We start from the raw sequence: 24,161 nt of genomic DNA, 5'->3' as shown, positions 1-24,161 counted from the left end.
GAACTACACAATTTAAAATACTCCATGTTTTTGGAGCTTTGCAAAATACATGAAAAAAACATAATTTTGTAATTAAAAACGTCGTCATTTTTCTAATGTGTATAGCACCAATATCTTTAAAATACATTTCTTTGCAGGACATAATTATCTGTTTCTAACCACGGCTGAAATTCAGAAGGCCATTAAGGTTTCCATGAGCCCATACTCACCAATCTAGTGATTAGCGACGTTATAAGCCACAACCAATGCCCTCCTTTAGGTGGAATCTATAAGTGGGTGGAACAGCCTATGAATATTTAGACTGCATCAGGTGTTAGATTAGACCTGGGAAAGTACATAGAATGTGGATCCAGTCTACATAGCCTTGACATTAGGGACATGAATTTGTAATCTCTTGTTTACATTTATGAAGATATACAAGGATATTATAGATCAGCCATTGGCTGCAGGTTTCGGCAATTTGCATCACACACTATTTTAAGAGTGTGATCACAAGCTTCATTCCAAATTGCAGAGTTAATTTCAAGGACTGCTTCCTTTTCCGTGCCTTTAGAATCCTCTCTTGTCACTGCAACATCTGCACTAATATTTCATTGCAATGAATTTAATAAACGTTAATTGCCTAATTGCCTATTTAAAAAATACTTCTACATGTAATAAAAAGACATGAGATGCTATTGAGGCCACGAGTCTTATATATTGTGATTTTGTGAATATTTACTACTTAGAACTTTTTGGCAAAAAATGATGTCCTCAGATGAACTCTCCCAGACAGTTTTTAAATGATTCCTCCACGTGATAACGTTTTTTGTACTACAAACACCACCACATCAATTAAGGTGCAATCATGGACACTTTACTCATAAACAAATATCCATCGCTTTTTTTTAGGAAAGTGTGGCAACTGTAGTTGGACAAAGGCATCATATTATTCTGCTGCTACAAGAATAAAAACGGAAAAAACACGGAAAACAAACATTTCAACTTCAAACAAATGAATATGAAATGCTGCTTCAAAAACAGAAAGTACACTGAAAATAAACACCATTCCACAGTCATAAAAATGAACCAGAGACTTTTTCCTGTCCCGCCCCAGCCCCCACCCACATTCCTCAATCAAGGAAACAGATCAGAATCGGTGTGTGTGTCTTTGCATGCAAGATAGTTTCAATGTATGTCTGCAGCTGAAAAGCCAAGGCAAGAGGGATGAGGAGGGGGCTTACCTAATTATTCCTGGAAGCTTCGGGTTGCCTTGGAAACCAGCCGGGAAGGAGATCCTAATGCAGAGGCAGCAGTGAGCCACGAAGATGAGTTTGAAAAAAGAACAGGAGGTGAAAGCAGCCAGGGTCAAGAAAGACAACTGGATCCAGTGAAAGGCAGCAGTGACGGCGCAGAACTCCGTGGAAATACAGCCTGCATTAGGAAGGTGCTGGTCCATCTTTATTGACAAAGTTTGCGGGCATTTCCTGATGGGCATGCTGCAGTCTCTCTGGACAGGCATTGATGACGTAGCCACATTTTGATTGGCTTATTTTGCCCTGTACTGCAATCAGAGAGGCTCCATAGAAGCTAATATTTCGAATCCAAAACGAAACGTAAATATTTTGGATTAGAGGCAGCAGTGAGGCAGGTGAATGTGCGACCCCTTACAATGATCCACGCCCCCCCTGGGTGTCGCGCCCCATAGATTTAAGACCTATGCCCTAAAGTCAGGAGACCAACCCACAAACATTCTTAGCACCAATCTAAGCATCCAGTTAGGATTGGAGGGTAGTTCAATGGCTTATAATAATAATGATAATAATATTAACTGTTATATCCTACATAATTATATAACATGTTTTCTAGCCCTGCTGCCTCTAGCTGCTCAGTCAGAGTGTGTCTTGGTATTATAATGTTGGTGTGCCTGTGATGCGTGGAATGCCTGGGTGACTGAGTGGGGTGAATGTGGCTGTTGGAGATGGGCTGAGTAGCTAGGGAGGCTGCTCCTGGTGGGGCTACTACCACACTAGGCTGGCTGGAGTACAGAGATGTGGTTACCTTAACTGAAGACTGAATAAACTAGTCTAGAATACATCCTGGCTCCTGGTGTCTTTTCCACTAAGGACACAACATAATTTTGGCGACGAGGACAATCTTGAACCCCACAGGCTCTTGGTACACCTAAGCAACAATGAAACATTGAAACTGAGGAAGTAACAGAACTACCAAGAGATCCTACAAGCAACTTCAAGCAATAAAAGAAGATATTTCCAGGCAAGCCAATGCCAGCCCCACCAGTGTACTTCTAATGGACAGCCCCAACAAGCAGTGTCTCTACCAACTGACACTACAGCCTGGGAATACAACAGCGACTGTGAGTTGGAGTAGTAGCACAGCTACAACCGATTTTGGGTGTTCCAGCCACAGAGGTCTACAGTGAGTTGGTGGAGTAGTTAAACTACAACCTCACCTGGAGTTCCAGCCACTTGGTAAAGTACAAGAATGACCGTGAGTTGGATGGGTAGCGTTGCTACAACCAGGTGTTGGTGGACCAGCCACATCACATTAATGTATGAAGAGTGCCTTTTAAATAAAGTGACTGTAAGGAGTTCAAGGCACAATTTTGACATGTGTAGTCAAAAAGGACCAGATGTTGGAGTTACAGCCACAGCGCTCTACAGAGCTTATGGCGTATTTACAGTCAAGACACTATTTGGGATGTGTAGTTACAAAGAGGATGCCACCTAATAGCTCCCAGGCTCAACACATATCGCGTTTTTGAAGAAGGAAGGTTACTGCGTTCAATGGCTACACAGAGAAAGTTTGATCTATGGTGCTTTAATGACAGCTACAGTGAACTTTAGTGCCACCAAAACCACATTGTCAGAGATTTTTTTTTATTTCAAAAATACTTTCTCTAATTTTAGCAGTCATTACTCTCTGCTTTAAGTGCCTGCGTTAATGGAAAATGCACTTACACGTCTAACCCTAAGTGCCACTAAGTGTTTAACCCTGGAGAAAGTATGCCAGCATCTTTTACTACATGCTAAGTTGGGATGTTGCTGCTTAATTGATTGTAGGTCAGTCAACCTCCACTTTTGGGCGATCCTCCGAATTTTCCATAGCTCATGTCTTATTCAGAGCAGTGTTTCTCTCACTTTAGGTCATTCACTGTCAGTCGGAAGTACGATGTCTGCCAGATCGTTTATTTTACATGTTACATGGACTGTTTTGAGCAAAAACGGCTGAGGAAAAGGGCTTTCTGTCGCCCTGTGGTTTTTTATGGGCCGCGTTTTGTGAGTCTTTGTGATGTTAAGCCATTTTTAGTATAGATGCTGCCAAAAATCAACTTCTTGGATGTGACAGTTTAGCCGCAGCAATTTTAATTTCAAAGCGTGTGCTGTTGCCAGCGCGTGCAGCGCGGGCAGTCCTACCTGCTTCTCTGTGTCCTGCAACGCCTCCATGGATCTCCTGTGACATTTTGGATGTTGCAGAAGGCTCCTGTGGTACTTGATGGACGTTTTGGAGCTTTGTCGTGCCGTGAGCCACTCGGCATCAACGTCGACAGCGTGCCGCCATCTTGTGGCTAGTGGCCACTTTTACTTCCTCATCACATTTTCTGTTCGTGCAGCATTATTGTACTCCAGGCGTCTACTTGCCAACCAAGGTGTTCACGTGTCTTGTCAATAAAGTTTTGAAGAAGTCCAGTTGTACGTTGGTGACAGCGAGGATCCTTCACGTCAGTTTCGGTGTTTACAATCCTCGATTTTTCCTCTCATGTAATTTCTTCCGTTTCTTGGATGTCGTTGGTAAAGTACATTAAGCATGTTTTTTTTTCCTACTCTGTGCACTCTTCATGAATATCGTGTTTGCAGCACATGTTTGGCTTCATTGTACTGTTTAGTTGTTTTATCGAACTCTTTGCTTAGTACTGTAACCTAGTTATCAGTTCTTTGATTATGAGTCCGGGCACACAGGTGTGGTAGTAATTCTTCTAGCTAGGGGTTTATTTATTTATTTATATTCTTATATAGCGCCTGATTCGATCCCCGGAGGGATATCTCCGCGCTTGTGCTCCTAATTGATTGACTCAAAACACGATCATGTGCTGATGACAAAATGATTCTCAAAACTGGGTAAATAGATAGGTTTTAAGATTTTTCCTCAAGGATTCTAGATTGGTAATTTGCTTCAACATGGGGGGGGGGGGGAATTCCAAAGAACTGGGCCTTTATAGGAGAGGGCGTGACCTCCTTATCTGGTTCTTCTAAACCTTGGGACCTGGAGTAACTGGTGACTACTGGAGCGTAAAGTGCGTCCAGGGGTGTATGATACAAACTTTTCTTTCAGGTATTTGGGTCCTGTGCCAAACAGACATTTATGTATTGTACAACATGTCTTGAATTCTATTCGTTGCCTTATTGGCAGCCAATGAAGCTGGTGAGAAAGAGGACGAGAGGGGGTTCTGGGTTGGGCATTAAGGACTAGCCTCGCCGCAGTATTTTGGACCACTTGTATTTTTTTTATTTGTTCCTCGTTGGCCGCAATAAGCAGGCCATTGCAGTAGTCCATCCTGCTAATTACTAATGTCTGGACTAGTGTTTTCCTATAGTTATCGGGCAAGAATGGAAAAACACGCCGTAGCAGCCCGATAACACGGAAGCATGCTCCTGTGACTTGGTTGATGTGTTCTTTAAATAGGAGTGCTTGATCCAGACGTACACCAAGATTTTTAACCACTGGTTTGTGCTGTTTTCTTTTATTCTTCTGCAGGGAAAGCGTTTAGTCTCAACTCGGGTGACAAATCGCTCACCGGCGTGTTTCTGTGTGTCTATTCTAAGGTGTACAAATGCTCTTGATTAACAGTTCCTGCGCACCAGGGATGGCAGTAGGATTAGTTACTCCTACTTAGTGTAATCTCTTCAAAGGGATTGGTACATGGTTCAGTTAGTTCCCATGTTGGATTCTTAGTCAGTTCTTATTATGGATGCCATTGGGACAGTGTGTTACTCCTATTATATGGGGGTATGTAACTTCCACGAGGGGGGTTTGCTTCATGTGTTTGTTTCACCAGTGAAGTGGTGTGGCTCATTGGTTAGAGGCGGCAGACCCGTAAGCAGAGGACGGGCCGGGACTAGGGTTCGATTCCCGACGCGGCAGGGTTGTGGACCAGGGTCAGCGGGCTTGATAATTCTCGCCTCGGTGCCTACTCCAGTCAGGAACCACACTCGGCAACTCTGGGCATTAGCTTGCCTTATCTTCACAACTGCCCCCCAGACCGCCGGGGATGCTTGGTCGCACCTTAGAGATACCCATTAGGGACCATCTCTCAGGGTGAGCCAGGACGGGTTCCCCAGCGGTCCAAGCGTGGAGATACTCCTCCGGGAGTCGATTCTAGCGCTATATAAACCCACAATTAAATTAAATAAATTAAATACAAGTTTGTACTTAGGTGTACTCCTACGCGTGGTTGGTTGTGGGATCCCTGTTATAGTTGTGCACAGTACCTTTATGGTTAAAAGTATGGGTGACGACCCATTTGTTTGGTTTTCCCTACTAGTGGGATTATGTTCTAGGTAATTTTATTTTTAGCACTATTCTTGGTTATTCTTTGGGGTCATAGTCCTTTTCATTTATATGTGGAAGATAATGCTATGTTCTGATATGAGGTAAAAAATCTCGTTTGAAGGGGGATGGTGATTTTGCACTTATGTTGTATTTATCTTAACCATCTTTCCTTTTCAGAATGTTTTTCTCTTGTGATGTATTTTTGTCATCGCTGCATCCTAGCGTTTAGAAATATGTTCTAGTAATGATTTCTTATCGCTGCATTCTAGAGATTCGCAATTTGTTCTATTGTTGATTTTCACCTGTTTTAATGATTCCATTTTCTTTGATGCTTTTTCCATTTGCTGCATCGTTGAGATTAGTAATGTGATTGTATTGCAATGCAATTGTTTTCTTTTGTTTAAAGAAAAAGAGGTAATGTTATATCCTACATAATTATATAACATGTATTCTAGCCCTGCTGCCTCTAGCTGCTCAGCCAGAGTGTGTCTTGGTATTAGAATGTTGGTGTGCCTGTGATGCGTGGAATGCCTGGGTGACTGAGTGGGGTGAATGTGGCTGTTGGAGATGGGCTGAGTAGCTAGGAAGGCTGCTCCTGGCGGGGCTGGTACCACACTCGGCTGGCTGGAGTACAGAGATGTTGTTACCTTAACTGAAGACTGAATAAACTAGTCTAGAATACATCCTGGCTCCTGGTGTCTTTTCCACTAAGGACACAACATTACCAATACTGAAACTTGTAAAGCGCAAACAGCTATCTCAATCAGAGGTGTCGTGGCACTCTAACAGCAGGCATTACACGCATAGATGTCCAAGCACTACTCCCAAGCCTGGTCAGACCTGAAGAGCCATGTCTTCAGCGCTTTATTGAAGAAGGTCTCTGATTCATCTAGGCAGAGGTTACCAGACAGGGTGTTTCACAGTTTGCCCGTCCTCACTGAGAATGCCCTACCACCCAGCCGGGCTTTTGTAAAGAGGGGGATGCATAGCAGATTTTGTGAGTTTGACCTCAGAGACCCATTTTCCTTATAGCCACATAGCCTAAGTTTGAGGTATCCGGGCACTTTCCCTTTAGGGCCCGGTAGGTCAGAGTCATGGCCTTGAATTCAATTCTTTTGGCTAATGGGAGCCACTGAAGGTCGAGTAAATGCGGAGAGACATGGTGCTGAAAAGGTGTGTGTCTTATCAGTCTTGCAGCCACATTCTGCACCATCTGGAGGCTTCAAATAGAATTTTTAGGAAGGCCAAGATGTGGACCATTTGCGTAGTCCAGTCTCGATGTCACTGTGGCATGGACTACGGATTTGTGGCAGTCTTCTGGCAGGAAATATAAAAACTTCTGAAGGTTTCTCAAATTGCAAAAACAAGTAGCAGAGACCTGCTGAATTGGAGCTGAAAATGAACGATCTAGGCTTTGATTCAAATGGCCGTAGGGCGACTCCCTGAGTGCAACCGCTCAGATATGATATGAGCCAGGCCAGCACCTTCCCCCCCAATGCCCAAGTCCCTTAATCTCTGAACCAACATGGCATGATCAATTGTGTCAAATGCTGCAGACAGATCCAGGAGCACCAGCAATGCCAATGCCCCTGAATCGAGCGACCCACTCACCTCCAGGAGAGCAGTCTCTGTGCTGAAACCCACCCGAAATCCAGATTGTGTGTCATGCAGAGAGCCCTGGCTCTCAATAAAGTTAGTCAGTTGGTGCTGGACTAGCTTCTCTAACATTTTTCCTGGCGTGGGCAGCAATGAAATTGGCTTGAAATTATTGAGATCTCTGGGGTCCCCATTCGTTTTTTTTCTCAGAAGGAAAAATGCCGGATTCAAGGGAAGTGTTCCAGATATGAGATAGCGCATAAATAAGAGAATGAGACAACATTTTCCAAAGTTTAGGCAGACATGGATCCTCTGAGGAACCTTATCTGCATTTTTGAATTTCTGCCAATGAATATTGCTGCGAAATTGGCATGTAGTTTGTAAGCGAGGGATCTGCCACAGCTCCCGACAGCCTATCTAATTTCTCCGTTGCCACTGGCGTTGCGAAGTGATCGTAAACCTTCAAAATGTTATTATCATAGAAACTTTTCACACAAAGCAGGGGAAGCTTGTACTTCGGTCTCTAATGCAATAGGCTTAAAAAAAGTTTACACCACCTTAAAAACCTCTCTACTAGAGGGAACTGCCTTGTGAATACTAGTGACTATATAATTCCTCCTGGCTACTTTTATCAGCTTATGTAGTTCTTTCAGTGCATTTTTATAAATTACATTTGCCAGTTCACAGTAGCTCACTCTCCACTGGTGTTCCAGGCGTTTGCACCGGCTTTTAACTTCTCTAAGTGAGTCAGAGAACAAAGGTGCAGAGGGGGAATGTCTAAGAGACTTCACAACTCTAGCTAAAGCAATGGACTCCACAGCCGCGGAGATCCATTGATTTACAGCTAGGGCATCTGCATTGGGGTCTGAAGGTAGAGGTGGATAATGTTCCTGTAGATTCGGACTTAGAGATGCTGCAGGCAAGTTTTTCCAATTTTGTTTTATAATGGAGCGCTTACCCTTAAACTGACTGAGTTTGGCCAGATTCATGAAAAAAGGAATCAAACAGTGATCCGACCAAACCAGTGGCCAGGGAGTCTCCATATCTATAGAAGCGATATTTGAAAAATCTAAATCTAGGGTATGGCCTGCTTTGTGCCTAGGGGATGATACAAGTTGCATAAGGTTAGCCCCTGCCAAGGAAGAGACCAGCTGAGCTGCTTGTCATTCACGTGCAGATTAATATCGCCATGGGCCATAAAATTAGCATGTACTAGCAATTTTTGAACAATAAAATTACAGAGATCCTGGTATACTTTTGCTGCACAATCAGGCGGTCTATAAAAAGATTTGATCTATCTAGATAAACTAAGAATCCCTCTTATGCACTGAAAATACTAAAACATAGCTAGCAGGAATCACTTTCCGGTGTCTCACTAGATCATGACTAGTGGAGTATGGTGATCATACCCCTATGGTAAATTTACCGGGACTCTGTAAACCATTAATTACAGAGTATGCGTAATTGTTTCCAAGTTAACTATCAATGAAGTTCTTCCAAAACCATGTAAGAGAGAAGACAACTAAAGTGCACCAGCACAACGTGTCGTCAACTTTCACTAATAACGAAAGAGGAAAAGGACAATTTCTGAACTCACACCAATAGAAGGAGGAAAAACCCACTGCCTGCCTAATATCCGGATGAGTGCAATGGTCCCTCAAGTAGTTGATCCATCCCATGGTCATGAAAACTATGAACTAAATACTGCAAACATTTTCCAATTGTGCAGAAGAAACACAGACAACGGAAGAGCATAGAAGGCTCCAAAGGGAATCACACATCGAATGACCATATTGCAACAAAAATTATTTTTAATGCTGTGCACATGTACACTCTCTACGAGTAACTCCACACTTACTTATTATTGAGGAACTACAGAGTCAAAAGAGAGTCACTAATAGGGAAACACAGCACCCTCGTCGGGATCTTTTGTATGTCACCTATAATTACCCTAAACCAAAAATGAGCATCCCGCTTGCACTGCAAAGCTCCATCTTACATAACACCTGGTACATATGTATGCCCTCAGTGGCTCCCGAGCATCAGCATGGTCATGTTGCATTTATTTACTGATCCCACATGTGGTAGGTGCAGATAGGCTTTACATGTCCAAAGCGGTAGCCCCCAAAAAAGGCCAGATTGCGAAGGATCCTGTTAGACCTGGCATCCTTGGTGTGGTTTCCCCCTATATTTTTGTATCTACCTCCTGTATTTTTGATGCTGTGCTGGATTTCGTTTTTGCTGGTTTAAAGGCTTTGGACACTCTGCCCCTGCTGATCAGTGTCAGAGTGTAAGTGCTCCCTGAGTAAATTGTTATTGTGATTGGATACTCCTGATTAGCATATTTGTATCACCAAGAAGTCCCTAGTAAAGTGCAATGGGTGTGCCAGGGCTGGTGATGACAATAATAATAATAATAATAATAGAGCATTTATAAAGCGCATGGCTGCACAACTGTGTATCCCCGCGCTGACTGCTGACAAAACTCACAGCGGAAAAAACAGAAAGAAAAGGTGCAGAAAAGTATTATTGGGGAAAGAGGTGAGTTTTTAATTTGGCTCTAAAAAGAGTTTCTGAAGGTTTCATTCTCAAATGAACAGGGAGGGCATTCCAGTGTTTTACTCCAAGGAAGCGAAAGGAGCGACCGCCCATTTTCGCTCTATGGATACGGGGAAGTTTGAATTGTGACAAATGCTACTAGTGGGCCTGCAGCACTGGTTGTGCCACCCACATGAGTAGCCCTAAGATGGTGTCTCAGGCCTGCCACCACAGTGCCTGTGTGCAGTCTGTGAACTGTCATGTCCTCCTGGTCAGTGTCCCCATTGACCAGGCATAACCCTTCCCTTTTTGTGCACATTGGTCACCCCTATGGAAGGCACAGGGTACCCCCCTGGGCAGGGTGCAGTGTATGTGAAAGGTAGAGCATGTACTAGTGCAGGTGACATGCTCTGGTAGTGAATGGCAGCCAATTTCAGTTTTCACTATTGTAAGGCTACCTTGCCCATAGGCTATCATGGGGAATGCTGGCTACAGTGGCTACCAGCATATCTTCCCATAGGAGCAAGGTAGGACATAAAAGTCTGGTATCCCTGAACTCATAATTTAATAATACATCTTTTAGGAAAGGTGGTTTTTAACTCCTGTGTTTGAGAACAGTACTTTTAGAAGGTTGCTGTTCTCTTGTCTGACCTTTCTGTGTGTCTTGGCCTGTTTGTGAGTTGACTGTCTGGTTTGAGAGTGACAGGAGGCTGGCTGGGTCAGCCCTGGACTGAATGACTGCATTTTCAACTTGAGTGGTGGGAGAAGATAGCACATGGGCCTGAATAGGGCTGTGCCTGCCTTCCACAATGCTGGCTCCACCGCCTGCTCGGCGGCTGACGACCCTGCCCCTCACTCTGAAAGGAAAGGAGACGCCAGGAAAACGAAGTGCTCAAGGAACACCCAGAACTGGTTCAGACCGGGCTCAGGGCCCACTTGCACAAAGAGAACAAAGACTTTTAGGGGTATAAATACAGGACCCCTGACAACAGAAAATGAGATCATCCTCGAATCAAGAAGGAACCGCTGCCAAGGAGAAAGCTGAAACTGAAGAAGGAAGACTGTCCTGCTGTTTCTCAGATGGACTGACCTGCTGTTGCTTGCTGCCAAGGAGAGGGGAAGATCTTTGCTTTGTGCTGTGCCCCCTTGCTTGAAGGAATCTCCAAGGGCCTGAGAGAGAGCTGGCTCCCTGTTATGAAGTCCCAGGAACAAAAGGACTTCACCCCCAGCTTCCCTGAACTCCACTGAAAGAGTTATGTCCTTTCTGGAGTGTGTGGCCCATGTGTGGTGCCTCTAGAAGTTGTACCTGTGTTGGGAAGCTGGAAACCAAGCTTTTAAAGACTTTCTGCAAGTTTTGTCGCATCGCTCGCTTGCAGAGCGCATCCCCGACAGTGCGAGGAAATTCCTGCCACTACGAAGGTCGAGATCGTCGCAGCGCATGTTGCCGCTGCCATAGCCGTTGCATCCTTCGTTTGCGGGACGCACTAGACCGGTGCGGAAAGATTACCATCACTGCGAGTGTCGTCGCAGAGCCGGTCGTCGCTGGCTGAGATCGCCATACCGCTTGCTTGCGGACCGCATCACGTTGTTGCGAGTGTCCTCGCAGAAGCCATTGCATCGAGGAGCTGCAAAAGAGAGATCTCCATCGCCCCTGAGATCGTCGCAACTCCAAAGATCATCTTATCGCGCCTTTGCGAGAGAAAACTTCCTACGGTACCTACGCACCGGAATCCATACAAGTTTGCCTTCCTCCCCATACAGACCAGATTAGTCGCAACACGCCCGCTGCTGCAGCGGGGTTGTCGCATCCCCTCCCCAGGGTCTCAGAAGCAACGCACCGCTTGTTTTCCACCGCATCCGCTTCTGCTTTGGAACTTTGTCGTGTTTAAAAGGTACTGTTGGCTAAACGTGACGCAACTGTGAACTTTACGCGCAACTGTGGATTATTTTATCGCAACCTTAAGAACTCTTTCGCAACCATATTCTTGAACTGTGTATGTTGGACTTTTGTCGTTTTGGTCTTGTGTCGTGTAGATTAAATACTTTTATTTTTCTAAACTGTTGTGGAGTCAGTTTGTGGTGTTTTCACTGTGTTACTGTGAGTGTTGGTACAAATACTTTACACATTACCTTTGATAAGCCTGAGTGTTGCCTCCTTACCCTGACTAGAAGCAAGGGTCCCTATTTGGACAGTGGTACCTACTTCTGCCAACTAGAGACCCTCATTTCTAACAGATCTTCACATCCAAAACTGTTAATACATCCCTAACTTTTTATCTAAGGGTAAAGACCTTCATGTTCAAGCCAAGACCCTCTTTAAACTGTAAGGGGCATATTAACACCAGCCAGCGCTAATCATCGCTGGCCGAGCTTAGCGATAATTACATTATCGCAGGCTATCTCTGGTATTTATCACCCTGGTAGCGCGTAATTAACAATGCGTTACTCCACGGCGATAAAAATTCCAGAGATGATGAGGTTATTTTCCTTTTACAGGGAACATTGCTGGTTTTTCAGCGATGTTACCTGCAAAAGGACGATAACCTTGCTGATACGACCCACTGGGTCGTATCAGCATAATCCGCCCCTATGTTAGGGATGGCTAAGTCATGATTTTAGCAGACATTAGATTTTGGCGAAAACTACAGTTTTCGCCGAAATCTAATGTGTACTAAAATCATGTGGGCTGCCTTGTAAATATCATGATGTAAACATCAGCGATATTTGCAAGGTAGTCCATCTGGGGTACGTCCAGTAAAGCCCACTTTGCATCTCATTGGAGATGTAAAGGGAGGCATTGGGAAAAAGGGTGCTAACATGCGATTATGCATGTTAGCACCCTCTTGTAAATAGGGCACTGGTTTTATCCCCGCGTTTTTGGCTTTGTAAGCCAAAAAAGTGGAGATAAAGCACTTGTAAATATTCCCCTTATTTCTGGAAAACTCCAGAATACATTTCGAGCAAACCAACAAAAGCACAATCTTTGAGTAAGTATCTCAATTTGCGTCAAGCTTGGTGTAATTCCATTCAGCTGATTTTTCTGTATCAGTGAGTAATTGTTCCTATAAGCATTTTCAGAACTCTCCTTTTTCTTTACTCTTGCAGTATCAGTGCAAAACCTTCCCCTAAAGAAACAAAGTGGTTTTTGTGTATAGGTTTTGAGTCGTTTCATCAAACAGCACTAAAGTAATTAAGAAAACAAAAATGTCTTTCCTTTTCAAACTCAGTCCAAACAGTAACCACACTGACGCTGCCACCACAAGTGTAATGTGAGTTTTATAGTCCAAGAAAAAAATTAGAGAATTGTGGGGAAGACTTATTTGAGAAGTGTGGCTCAATGGTTAGAGCGGCAGACCCTGATGCAGTAGTCTGGCCGGGACCGGGGTTCAATTCCCGCCTCAGTGGGTCTCGGGCTCAATTTCCTCGGACCTGATAATTCTCGCCTCAGTGCCTATTCTGATCATGAGCCCCACTCTGCACCTCTGGGCAATAGACTGCTTAATCTCTACAACAGCTGAGGATGCCTGACTTCACCTTGGGGGTGCCCAGGAGTGGGCTCCTCACAGGGAAAGGCCAGGAAGGGTTCCTTGGCGGTATTCGTACAAGCGCCGAGATGCCTCCGGGTAGTAGTGCGCTATAAGTGTGTAAATATCATTACTCGTGAACATTTCACACAGTGCAGCAGAGAAAGCCTCCTCGAAGCACTGCATTACATGACAGGAAAGTGCAGGAATGCCTTGTATTTAAGTCATTACAGCACATTAGTGCCCTTGCTTATGCACTGACGAACAATGGGCTGCCTAGCGCTAACGCAGGCACCCTTGCACTGTGGTGCAAAGGTGTCTGCACTGCATGCAGGATTTTCTTTTGTGCAGGAAGGTGACCTTCCTGTAAGAAACAACCATCACCCTAGGTTCCTTTAACCCCTGATTTTATTGCCGCTCCACTGGGCTTCTGTCCCCTTACCTGCACTTAATTTTTGGAAAATACACCGCCATTTGGCGGGTCCGGGTTCCGGGGCTGACTTCATTTGTGGGCGCCATCTTTGGTTGGGCTGAGTGTGTGTGTGCGCGGGCGCCATCTTGGAGTGTCTCGACGCTCGAGGGGATGTGGGAGACGCCTATTTAAAGTCGTCCTCTCCCGCGCAGCGGGATCGCGCAGTGGGACGCCGTCGCTTAGCCGGAGCCGTGCCAGAGTCCTGCCCGTCTGCGCCCGTCAGCGTCCCGGAGGCATACGAGGCGACGGGCAGGACTGGGCAATTGTATTCCATCTGTAGCTTGTGCACGTGTGCATGATGCTTTACTACTCGGGTTCGGAACTTCGCTCCTTGCAACACATCAATGGCTCCTGCCGTACGGTGTTTCCTGCTCGCCACAAGGGCAAGTATTGCTGCCCTGAGTGTGGCTGGCGCCCGCAGAAACATCTTGGCGGGGCGCCGCAGAAGGTGGCGGTTAGCGCTAAACATCTGGGCTTACTGCTCAATACTAGATCTCTGGGCCGGCATGCTCTGGACATATTTGATCTGTTGGACTCAGAAAAACCCTTGTTTCTGATGCTCACCGAGACGTGGCTCGGTGAGGCGTCCAACCCAGATATTGCTACTGCTCTCCCGCCCGAGTATAACATCTTCAGGCAGGACAGGCCAAAGGGGCGTGGAGGGGGGGTTGCACTAATAGTAAATAAAATAGCCTCCTGTACCATCATCCCCTCGGACGCGATCAAGGATTGCGAATCCCTTGCCTTTGCCATTGTTCTTTCACCGCACCAATCGATGAAGGGTCTCCTAGTCTATCGGCTGCCAGGGCCCATGGGCTCTTTTTTTGAAGAGTTCCAGTCGGTGACTTCTTCTTTATTACTCACGGCAGAGCATTGTATTGTCGCCGGGGATTTTAACGTCCACATGGACGTGGAAACGGATGCCGATGCGATAAAAATGCTGGAGGTCACAGCCCCTCTGGGCCTGGTTCCATATCATATCGGACCGACCCATGAGAAGGGACATACTTTAGATTTGACCTTCTCTACGACCCCTATTGAGATGCTGGCTCCTAGCCAGGTTCTTTGGTCCGACCATAGGTTGGTGAAATTTTACTTCTCGGAAGTTAGGAAGCCTTCCGGCGCTCCCCGGCAGTCTTCCGTGGGATTCAGGGCACTTCACCGGATTACTCCGGAACTGCTGGCACAAGCTTGTGCGGACCACCCTTTCGTGTTAGCAGGGAACTTAGAGGAGGATGTGGAACAACTGCAGGCCTGGCTCTCAGAGAGACTTAATGATCTGGCTCCTCTGAGACCCCTCCGCAAACCTGGAAAAGGTGCTTCTGCCCCTTGGTTTACGGAAGCATTGGCGGCCTCTCGGCGCCAATGCAAGGTAGCGGAAAGAGCATGGCGCGCAAATTACGACGCAGCGGCGAAACTCACCTACAGGTCTGTGGCGAAAGCTTATCATCGGAACATCCTCGCGGAGAAGAAGGCTTACTTCGCGAGAAAAATTAAAGCTGCCTCCAATTCCTGCAAGGAGCTTTTCGCCGTTGTGCGGGAGTTTACAACATCTCGCGCAGTACCAACCCAGTCTCCCCCTCCTGCGCCTTGGGTCAGGGCGATTGCGGATTTTTTCACCTCTAAGATCCAGCGGATCCAGGACTCCTTCCTGGTACTGGAGCCTGAGATACCGGGTCGGGTGGAGAACACCGCTGATACCCGACTTAACGCAGGTGTGGCCTTGGCAGCTTTCCCTCCTCTCTCGCTGACCGCCTCATTTGACCTGATGGCTGGCCTTAAATCAGGTTCCCCTCGGGATGCCTGTCCGGCAAAATTTTTGGCTAAAATGGCAGCTGTCATTAACCCCCTGGTGACCCCCTGTTGAATTGTTCTCTTGCACAGGGTGTGGTTCCCCAGGCCTGGAAGCAGGCCATGATCATTCCCCTGCTTAAAAAGCCTGGCCTGGATGTGGAGGTGTTGGCGAATTATAGACCTATTTCGCTCCTGCCGGCTTTTGCAAAGGTCATTGAAAAGCATGTCCATAAGGTGCTTGCCGATTACCTGGAGTCACACGATCTACTGCACCCTACCCAGTCGGGTTTCCGCGCCAATCTTAGCACCGAAACAGCCCTCCTGGAAGTCTCGGAGGCGATTAAGGAGGTGCTGGATTCGGGCGGGAGAGTGATGCTGGTGATGCTAGATCTGTCGGCGGCCTTCGAACCCGTCCCTCATGAGGGTCTTCTTGCAAGACTCTCAGAGGTTGGTCTCCGAGGGACGGTGCTCCAGTGGTTTCGATCTTTCCTGGCAGGCCGTAGACAAACGGTCTGGGCTTCTGCATGCTCCGCCGAGATGTCGCCATTGGGTGTCGGAGTTCCTCAGGGCTCTGTCCTGAGTCCAACTCTATTTAACATCTTCATGACCCCTTTGGCGGCATTGGCGGAGTCTTTCGGGGCCCAGATCGTTTCTTATGCCGATGACACCCAGCTCCTCTTCACCTGTGAGAGGGGTGCGGACTTCGATGGAGGTAGGATCCAGGGTTGCCTTGAGGCTGTGTTTCGATGGTTTCATCACAACAGCCTCAAGTGCAACTCGGATAAATCCGAGGTCCTCTTTTTTGGGTGCAGTTCGGATCCGGACTGGAAAGTGTGGTGGCCTGAGAACATGTTTCCACCAGCAAGTTCGTCCCAGGTGGCTAAAAACCTTGGGATTAAGATCGATAATGGCCTCACACTACGTTCACAGGTAATCGGTCTCACTGGTACATGCTTTGGCCTACTCCGGATGCTACGCAAGTTCCTTCCCCTGTTATCGGAGGAACATAGGAAAATCACGGTGCAGGCGATTATAGGCTCGAGAATTGACTACTCCAACGTCCTTTATCTCGGCTTGCCAGAGTATCTGCTCCAACGGCTACAGGTTGTCCAGAATTCGGCAGCACGGGCCATTTTTGGACTATCGCGCCGTGCCAGAGCCTCGGGTCTTCTGGAGGCTCTGCATTGGCTCCCTGTCCGGAAGCGGATAATTTTTAAAACTCTTACTCTGGCGCACAAAGCCTTGCACGCCTCCGGAGCAAAATACCTGCAGAATAGGCTGGCCTTTTACCTGCCTGCTAGGTCGCTCAGGTCTGAAGCCCTGTTTCTTGCGGCGGTTCCTCGCGTGAAGAGAGCCCGCATCGGAGGCCGCTCTTTTAAACTACTAGCACCTCAGTTATGGAATAAACTGCCTGTGTCCTTGCGCAGCATTCCTAATCTGTTGGCCTTCCGGAAAGGGCTTAAAACCTGGCTCTTTTCCTCTTAGTTTCGGTCCCTTTTAGCTTCCTTCTATTTCTGTTTCTTATTTTCCCTGTTGTGTTATGAGATTAGTGTGCAATCCAAAGCGTCGGGACACTCTTCTGAGTAGCCGTACGCTATACAAAACCCCTGCATAACATAACATAACATAACCATGAGAAGTATATTCCTCTTTCTATGTGTGGTGCAGAATGCAGCACACATAGAAAGAGGAAGAAACGAGGAGAAATAGAGATGATTTACCTCATTACTTCTCCCCTGGAAGGTGTAAGAATTAGATGCATTCTCAGGATTACAAGTTCTTGAAGATATGGGAATGCATTGAAAACCATGAGAGTCGCATGGGAATACCCACAACACGGCCATGGAACACCTTCCCAGGGATTTGCGCTGCTTTGTGATACTCTGGATTTATGAATCCACTCAAAGCCACACAAAGTGGCTTCTGCGTGGCTTCATAAATCTGATTTACAGGTTTGCGTCATGCATGTACCATATTGTGTGGTGCAAACGCAATGCAAGTTTCTCATAAATATGCCCCGAGTAGGCTAACTTACTCATCGAAAGTAGGAAGCTTATCTCTGTACCCCTTTCGTGAGCCTTTCATTTAATGTGGATCCATTGGATCTCAAGTTGGAATTTGATCAGGACATGTGAAAAATGATATCCCATGCTCCTTTTTCATGACAAGGATGATAGAGGTTGCCCCTTGGAGCTCACATGCACACACACTCACACACAAACTGATACATTTACATATATACACTACACTTCACACATATAACATCTCATCTCAACCTCACTATTTTACAGACAGGCAAGTGCTCCATTCTTCAAAATACTAAGCTAAATTTTAAGAAAATACATTTATATAATAAATTCAAGACTTTCATGACACAAATTGCTTTAGGGTGGGACTTACCATGGTGTTAGGTCTTGCGCCATCCAGGAAATAATTGCATCTGTAACTGCACTGGCTATATTTCCATTTGCAAGCTTCAAATCATCAACTTTGTCTCCATTGAAGTTTCCACAGGCTCCACACAAGCTGTTAGCCAGATCTGGAGTGACTGACACTGTGACTGACCCACTCATGCTGAACTGAATTGTGATCTTAGATGCAAATTTAAGCACCACAGCAATGTCGTTAATATCAATCAACAAGAGTTCTGATATTTGTGCTGGGAGGCTGACCTCACGTCCATTTAGCTGAAATCATGAAAGGATTCTGTTAGCTTGCAGCAGATAAACCTCGATGAAGCATGTAAAGCTTAGTGCATTTAAGAATGGAAGTGTCTGCTTGTGTTCGCACTTCTTGAACAACATAAAGGAAATTCTATTAACAGATAAGTAACAGTTAGTGGACCATGACATTTTACATTTCTAGGGGAGGAGGCTTTAGTCCATAAGTGAACACTAAAGTTATGCTTTTACTTCACTCAGTTTTGAAGAAGTCTACTAGCCCACATGCAGACTTTACGGTTCTTCAAAGATGAGCTATGTAGAACTTCAGTCATATAGGGAGTTATGAGGTCATAAGCTTCCATCTAGACACACATTTGTACCAATTCACAGACTATATCAAGCCAATTGGAAGCAATATCTTTGGAAAGACTCTCCAAAGTTCATTTATATATTACCAAATTAGATTTATCACAATAGGAGTTGGTTCTTATATTTCTCCAAAGGAACAGTTTAATTTACTCCAATTCACTGCACAAAAAATCCAGGAGCCAACATGTCTTTCACAAAAATTGTGCTTTATCAGGGCTGTCAATTTCACAGAGCTCAATCTTTACCTAAGGTTGAGTCATGAGTGAATAAAAGTTTTTAGAACATCCACTATTATACAAGATTAACAACTACACTACAATGCATTGACAGATTGAATATTAAATATTTGGTATAAAGCTAATTCATTCTTGAAACCATATTTCTTTGGTCAACAACAGCGCACTAACAAGAAAACGCATATGTACAACTTATCAATCAATCAATCAATCAATCAATCAATCAATCAATCAATCAGGTATTTGTGAAGCACACTACTCACCTGTGAGGGTCTCAAGGCACTGACGAGGGATATCGGGCAGCTCTGCATCATCCGAAAAGCCAGGACTTGAGGCTCTTCCTGAATGCTTGCAGTGTGGGGGTTCATCTGACGTTGAGGGAAAGTTTGTTCCAGGTCTTGGCCTTGATGTAGGAGAAGGCACTTCCACCCATTCTGGCTCCCCAGAGGCATGGGATTTCAGCCAGGGTGAGGTCGGCAGAGCTGAGGTTAAAGACATTATTGCAAATTCATTGTATGAGAGGCATGTAGTGTATTGATGGTAATTACCTCTTCCTGTTGTTTTCAGTGCATTGCGTCTGCGCAAAATCCAAGGTCATGGTCCTGTGCATATCTACCTAGCAGACTAAGAGGGTCTCCATTTAATGCTGTGCCCCACAGTTGCTGACCGGAATGAGTAGAGCAAGTCTCTCTTTACTTATTTTGTCCAAACCCCTCTTCTCCCAAGTCCTGCTCTTTGTTTAGGGAGAAGCTATTCCTTGAATGGGCCCAGCCCTGCAAAGAAAGCAGGTCCAGCATCAGTTCCATAATTGTCTCTGCAGTTGGAATCAGGTGAGTGCATGAGAGAAGGCCAAGCCTCACTAGGTCCCATTGCGCTAACGATATGGACGGCAAGTTGCACAACCAGGCCATGGCGCTGGCCCTGTCTGAGGACGCCCGAGTGTTTCAAATCTAGCAAGGGACTTGCAAGATGGTCAGCATAACCTTGAGTCCATGCAACAGGAAAACGTGTTGCTTAATGATGAACTGGTTCGATGCTGCCCTCACCACCTACCATGGTTCTTTGAGGGATGGGATGTAGGCGGTTCCCCATAGTGCATGTCCTGTCGTGCAGCCCTCACACTTTGGTGATTTGAGAATTCAAGCAAATGCTCCTGCTAATGGAAATGCTAATCCTGCTTATGTCACGGTGACTACTCCAGTACCAGTGTCTTTGGCCCCACCTCAATGGTTTGTATCATTATTATTATTATTACTATAAATATTTTGTAAAGAGCATGGAGGCCTAATTAAAGTTCTCTTCCAGGGGAACCTCATCAATAGTCATAAGCATTAGAATATTCCCGCCCATGCGCGGGACCCGGAAACACTATATTATATGTGCCCCACATATATATACACATATATATATATAAATAATATATATATAAAAACAAGCAATAGCAGCCAAATCACATTAGAGCTGAAATGTGCTGTGAAGCATTTCCACCATACATATATAATAAGCATTAGAAACATGAGAAACAACACCAAAGATTGTTTAGGAATTGTTTTAATGCTCAGAAAGCAGTATAAATTCTCATAACTCACTGGAAGCATAAGAAGCTCCCAGGCTGCATTGCAAACACACAGTCTAAAAAGACTGAAAAGCTAACCTGTAGCTGAATAGCAAAACAAAACTGACACTGTGCCTTTAAGACACTCATGACCCCCTGTATCCCATCATGCCCCAGGGGTGACAGTTAGGTCAGTTGTTCTTTCCGGCTCCTTCAGTGAAGGACCCTGGTTACACAGCTCCACTATTTTTCTGGTTTTTGACAGAAAAATACTTCTTTTTGTCAACTTTTGCTCTTACTTCGACGTCTTACATCTAGTCAAGTAAGATACTGCTTGTTTTCAGCAGTTTGGTGAGCATTTTCCTCTGAGAATGCCTTCACTCTTTGATAAATGCCCTTCTTGTGGCAACAAGAAGGCAAAATCAGACAGCCACGACGTCTGTATCCTTTGCCTGCCTGAAGATCATGATCCAGGCACCTGTCCTCATTGTGAGAACCTGTCAGGAAGAACTCTCAAGGACAGGGAGAGAATTTTAATTTATGGCCTGGCTCACAGAGCTTCAAGAGGGAGATCTCTAGTGAAGAAGGGCTCCAAGAAGACTCATACCTCTTCAAAAAAGAAGTCTTCATACCCTTCAACTTCAGCGTCGAGCTCAGCGCTGAGAAAAGATCCACAGGGGGAGTTTTCCTCTTCGAAACTACCGTCGACGGCGGGCTTGCCATCGAGAAGAAGACCAGGTACGTCGACGACGTCGAAAGAACCAGCTCCGTCGTCGAAATCCCCTCTGCCGTCGTCAACCGGGCAGCGATCGGCGCCGAGGAAGGCTACTCCGCCGCCGTCAACCGGGCGACGGTCGGCGTCGAGATCCATTACCCCTCCGCCGTCGTCAACCAGGCGACGACCGGCGTCGAGGGAGGTCACTTCGCCGTCGTCAACCAGGCGACGACCGGCGTCGAGAAGTGTGACCCCTCCGCCGTCGTCCAAGAAACGGCGATCAGCGTCGAGGACCAAGACTCCTCCGCCGTCGTCAGTGACTCGTCGATCGGCGTCGAGGACGCAGTCTCCGTCAGTGCAGCATCAGCGCTCGGCGTCGAGGTTGCCCAATACCCCTCCGCCGCCGTCGCACAGGCATTCGACATCGAGGCAGCGATCTCCGTCGACGGCCGGCCATCGCCGTTCGACGTCGAGGCAGAAAGCTCCGTCGACGACAGGACGAGGTCGTTCGACGTCGAGAGAGAAGCTTCCGTCGGTGACAGGACATCGTCGTTCGACGTCGAGGCAGAGGTCCCCGTTGGCGGCCGGACACCGCCGTTCGACGTCAAAGCAGAGGGCTCCGTCGATGGCTACTCATCGCCGCTCGACGTCGAGAGACTACAGAACCTCTCATGGACATTCGAGGTCGAGATTGTTTGATCCTCCGACTCCTCGAAGGCGTTCGATGGCGAGAAAAGAACGCTCGACGTCGAGACACTCGGATACGATCATGGTGACAGAATCTGCTTCTCGCCATTCATCTTATCGGTCCTCTGGCTCCCCAACTGAGCATTCAAGGTCCAGAAGCCCTATCCACAGAACTCCTGAGCGTCGTCCAGATCCTTCAGCGGGGCGCATCAGGCTGTCACCTAGATGGTACAGATCCTTTGACCATTGGTGAGATGCTGGGCCTACCAAGCGTATGCAGGAATATGCCAGCCTAGACCACAGGTCTCCTCTCCAAGACCTGGTGGAGGAGATGGACAAGCGTAGCCCTCCCAGGCGCACATCCCCTGTGACACTACCCATCAAAGCGCCAAGAAGATCCCGTTCTCCTACAAGGGAACCTAGACTGGAAGGTCGGAAAAGGTCTCGATCTCCTCGGGGCAGATCTCCCGTGCGATCGTCAGCCAGATCCCCCAGGGCATCCCGATCTCCTAGAAAGGAACATCGGACAAGAGATCGGATCAGATCTCGCTCCCCTAGACGGGAGGAACATTCAAGGAGGTCGCGGGAGCGAAGACTTAGTAATCACCATAGACATAGACGTACTCCGTCTACTTCTTCAACCTCCTCTACCAGATCATCCAAGAGGGACTACTCCCCGACTTTGACGGACAGTCCAACGTCCAGGTCCTCCCCAGTGGATGATATTGGCACGTATCTGGATGTACTACAAAGAGGTGCGCTTAAACTGAACATCGAAATGTCTGTCCCTCAAGTAACGACGACAGTCATTTTTGAAACCTTACACAAGAAAACCATCTCCAGACCTCTGCTGCCTTTAGTTCAGGGGATTATGGACCCTGTCAAGGAGGTTTTCCTAACCCCAGTAGCAATCAGAGCAGTCCCGGCACGCATTCAGAAGAAGTACAAACCGGCGGCTTCTGATCCGGTGTTTGTGAAATCTGACCCTCCAGCAGACTCTGTCATTGTGGCAGCGGCGAAGAAGACACATGCGGTTGCTGGTTCCTCTTCAGTCCCGCCAGATAAGGACAGCAAAACCCAAGACTCCTGGGGTCGAAAGGTTTGCAACTTTGCTGCTTCCACTCTTAAGGTCGCCAGTGCAGCTGCACTCCTGGGTCGGTATGACAGAGCCTTATGGGACTCGATGGAAAGATTCAAAGCCAAGCTACAGAAAGAGGACCAGCAAGACTTTGAAGAAACTGTTACGGAGGGGTGTCTGGTGGCAAACCACATGATAAGCACGGCCGCGGATGGGGCGGTGCTTTCGGCTCATTCCTATTCCCATGGAGTTTGTGCCAGAAGATCGGCCTGGTTGCGCCTTACAGGTCTAAAACGGGATGCTCAGCATCGGATTCTAAATCTGCCCTTTTCAGGTTCCGCTCTCTTCGGTGAACATGCGGACGAAGAGATGACCCGAATGAAGACTATGTGAACAAAATGGCCGCTGAAGGGGAGCCCTAGTGAGGAGCTCCGGGGCTAGGGATCTCCAAGTCTGGATTAAATCCCTGAACAACCCCTAATCACGACCTAGGACCAAGGGGAACCATTGCTCGATGTTTTGAGCTAACTTATAGCTAAAACGAACACAGACAACGCAAGACGCTGAAGGGAATCCGGTACCTGGTCAGTGGACGAGGCTGACTCCCCTCCACGGACTCCTCGGACGACGGACCCTTCACGATGAGGACCACCAGCTGCGGAGCGGTCATGGAGAACCCTCAACGGACATTCCCTCGGATGTGAGCGGGCCTGAGGACTCTGAGGAATAATCGGCGGCGGCTCCGGTGCCTGTGACCACAGACTGAGCATCGCGGAAGGCGGAGCTGGGAGACCTCGGTGACCGTCAGGAAAGGTAGGATCGCCTGCACCCCCAGCGCGGCCCCACCAGCTGGTAACTCCCCGAGACCTCAACTCCCCAAGAACAAGCATAGGAAAAACGGGAATACCGCAACTGAGGAGGAACGAGAAGCGGCTCGCCTGTCCTTAAAATGGCGGCCGCATAGGACTACTATAATTCACGCTACCAAATTGAATCCGCCAATCACCAACCTCGAGGCACAGATATCGAAATAGGACTGGCGGCTTGAGCCAAGGAAGGAAGACACCCCTGACCCTACCGAACCGACAAGGAAAAGGGACCAACTAATCTAATAATTGAAACTGAAATAGGACTGGCGCCTGGAACAAGAGAAAGGAGACTTCCCAGAACCCACCTAAGCGATAAAGAAAACGGATAAAGGAACAAGAGAAGCAAAAAAAAGGAGACTTCCCAGAGCCCTCCAAATTGATAAAGAAAACTGATAAAGGACCAATCAAGTTAAGGAGTAGTAAGAGAGAAAGGACCAAGGGAAGTAAAAAGGGACTAACCAACCCCTAGAAGAAAAGTGGAAAGAAAGAAAGGACCAAGGAAAGAAAAAAGGGAC

At 46.8% G+C, this 24,161-nt stretch overlaps 1 protein-coding gene across 1 annotated transcript in view; it reads right to left on the bottom strand.

Annotated features, from left to right (window-relative positions):
* The window catches only part of LOC147701265 (IgGFc-binding protein-like), a 441,798-nt gene that overhangs the window by 7,504 nt on the left and 410,133 nt on the right, over nucleotides 1–24,161 (bottom strand). Inside the window, 1 exon segment of the mRNA XM_086929330.1 lies at nucleotides 17,875–18,161. Within this exon segment, the coding sequence (XP_086785456.1) occupies nucleotides 17,875–18,161 (287 nt within the window).

This window comes from Lissotriton vulgaris, chromosome 7, assembly GCF_964263255.1.
Source record: "Lissotriton vulgaris chromosome 7, aLisVul1.2, whole genome shotgun sequence".
Taxonomy (NCBI): domain Eukaryota; kingdom Metazoa; phylum Chordata; class Amphibia; order Caudata; family Salamandridae; genus Lissotriton; species Lissotriton vulgaris.
The sequence above is the reverse complement of the archived record's forward strand: the minus strand, read 5'-3'. Positions and strand labels throughout refer to the sequence as shown.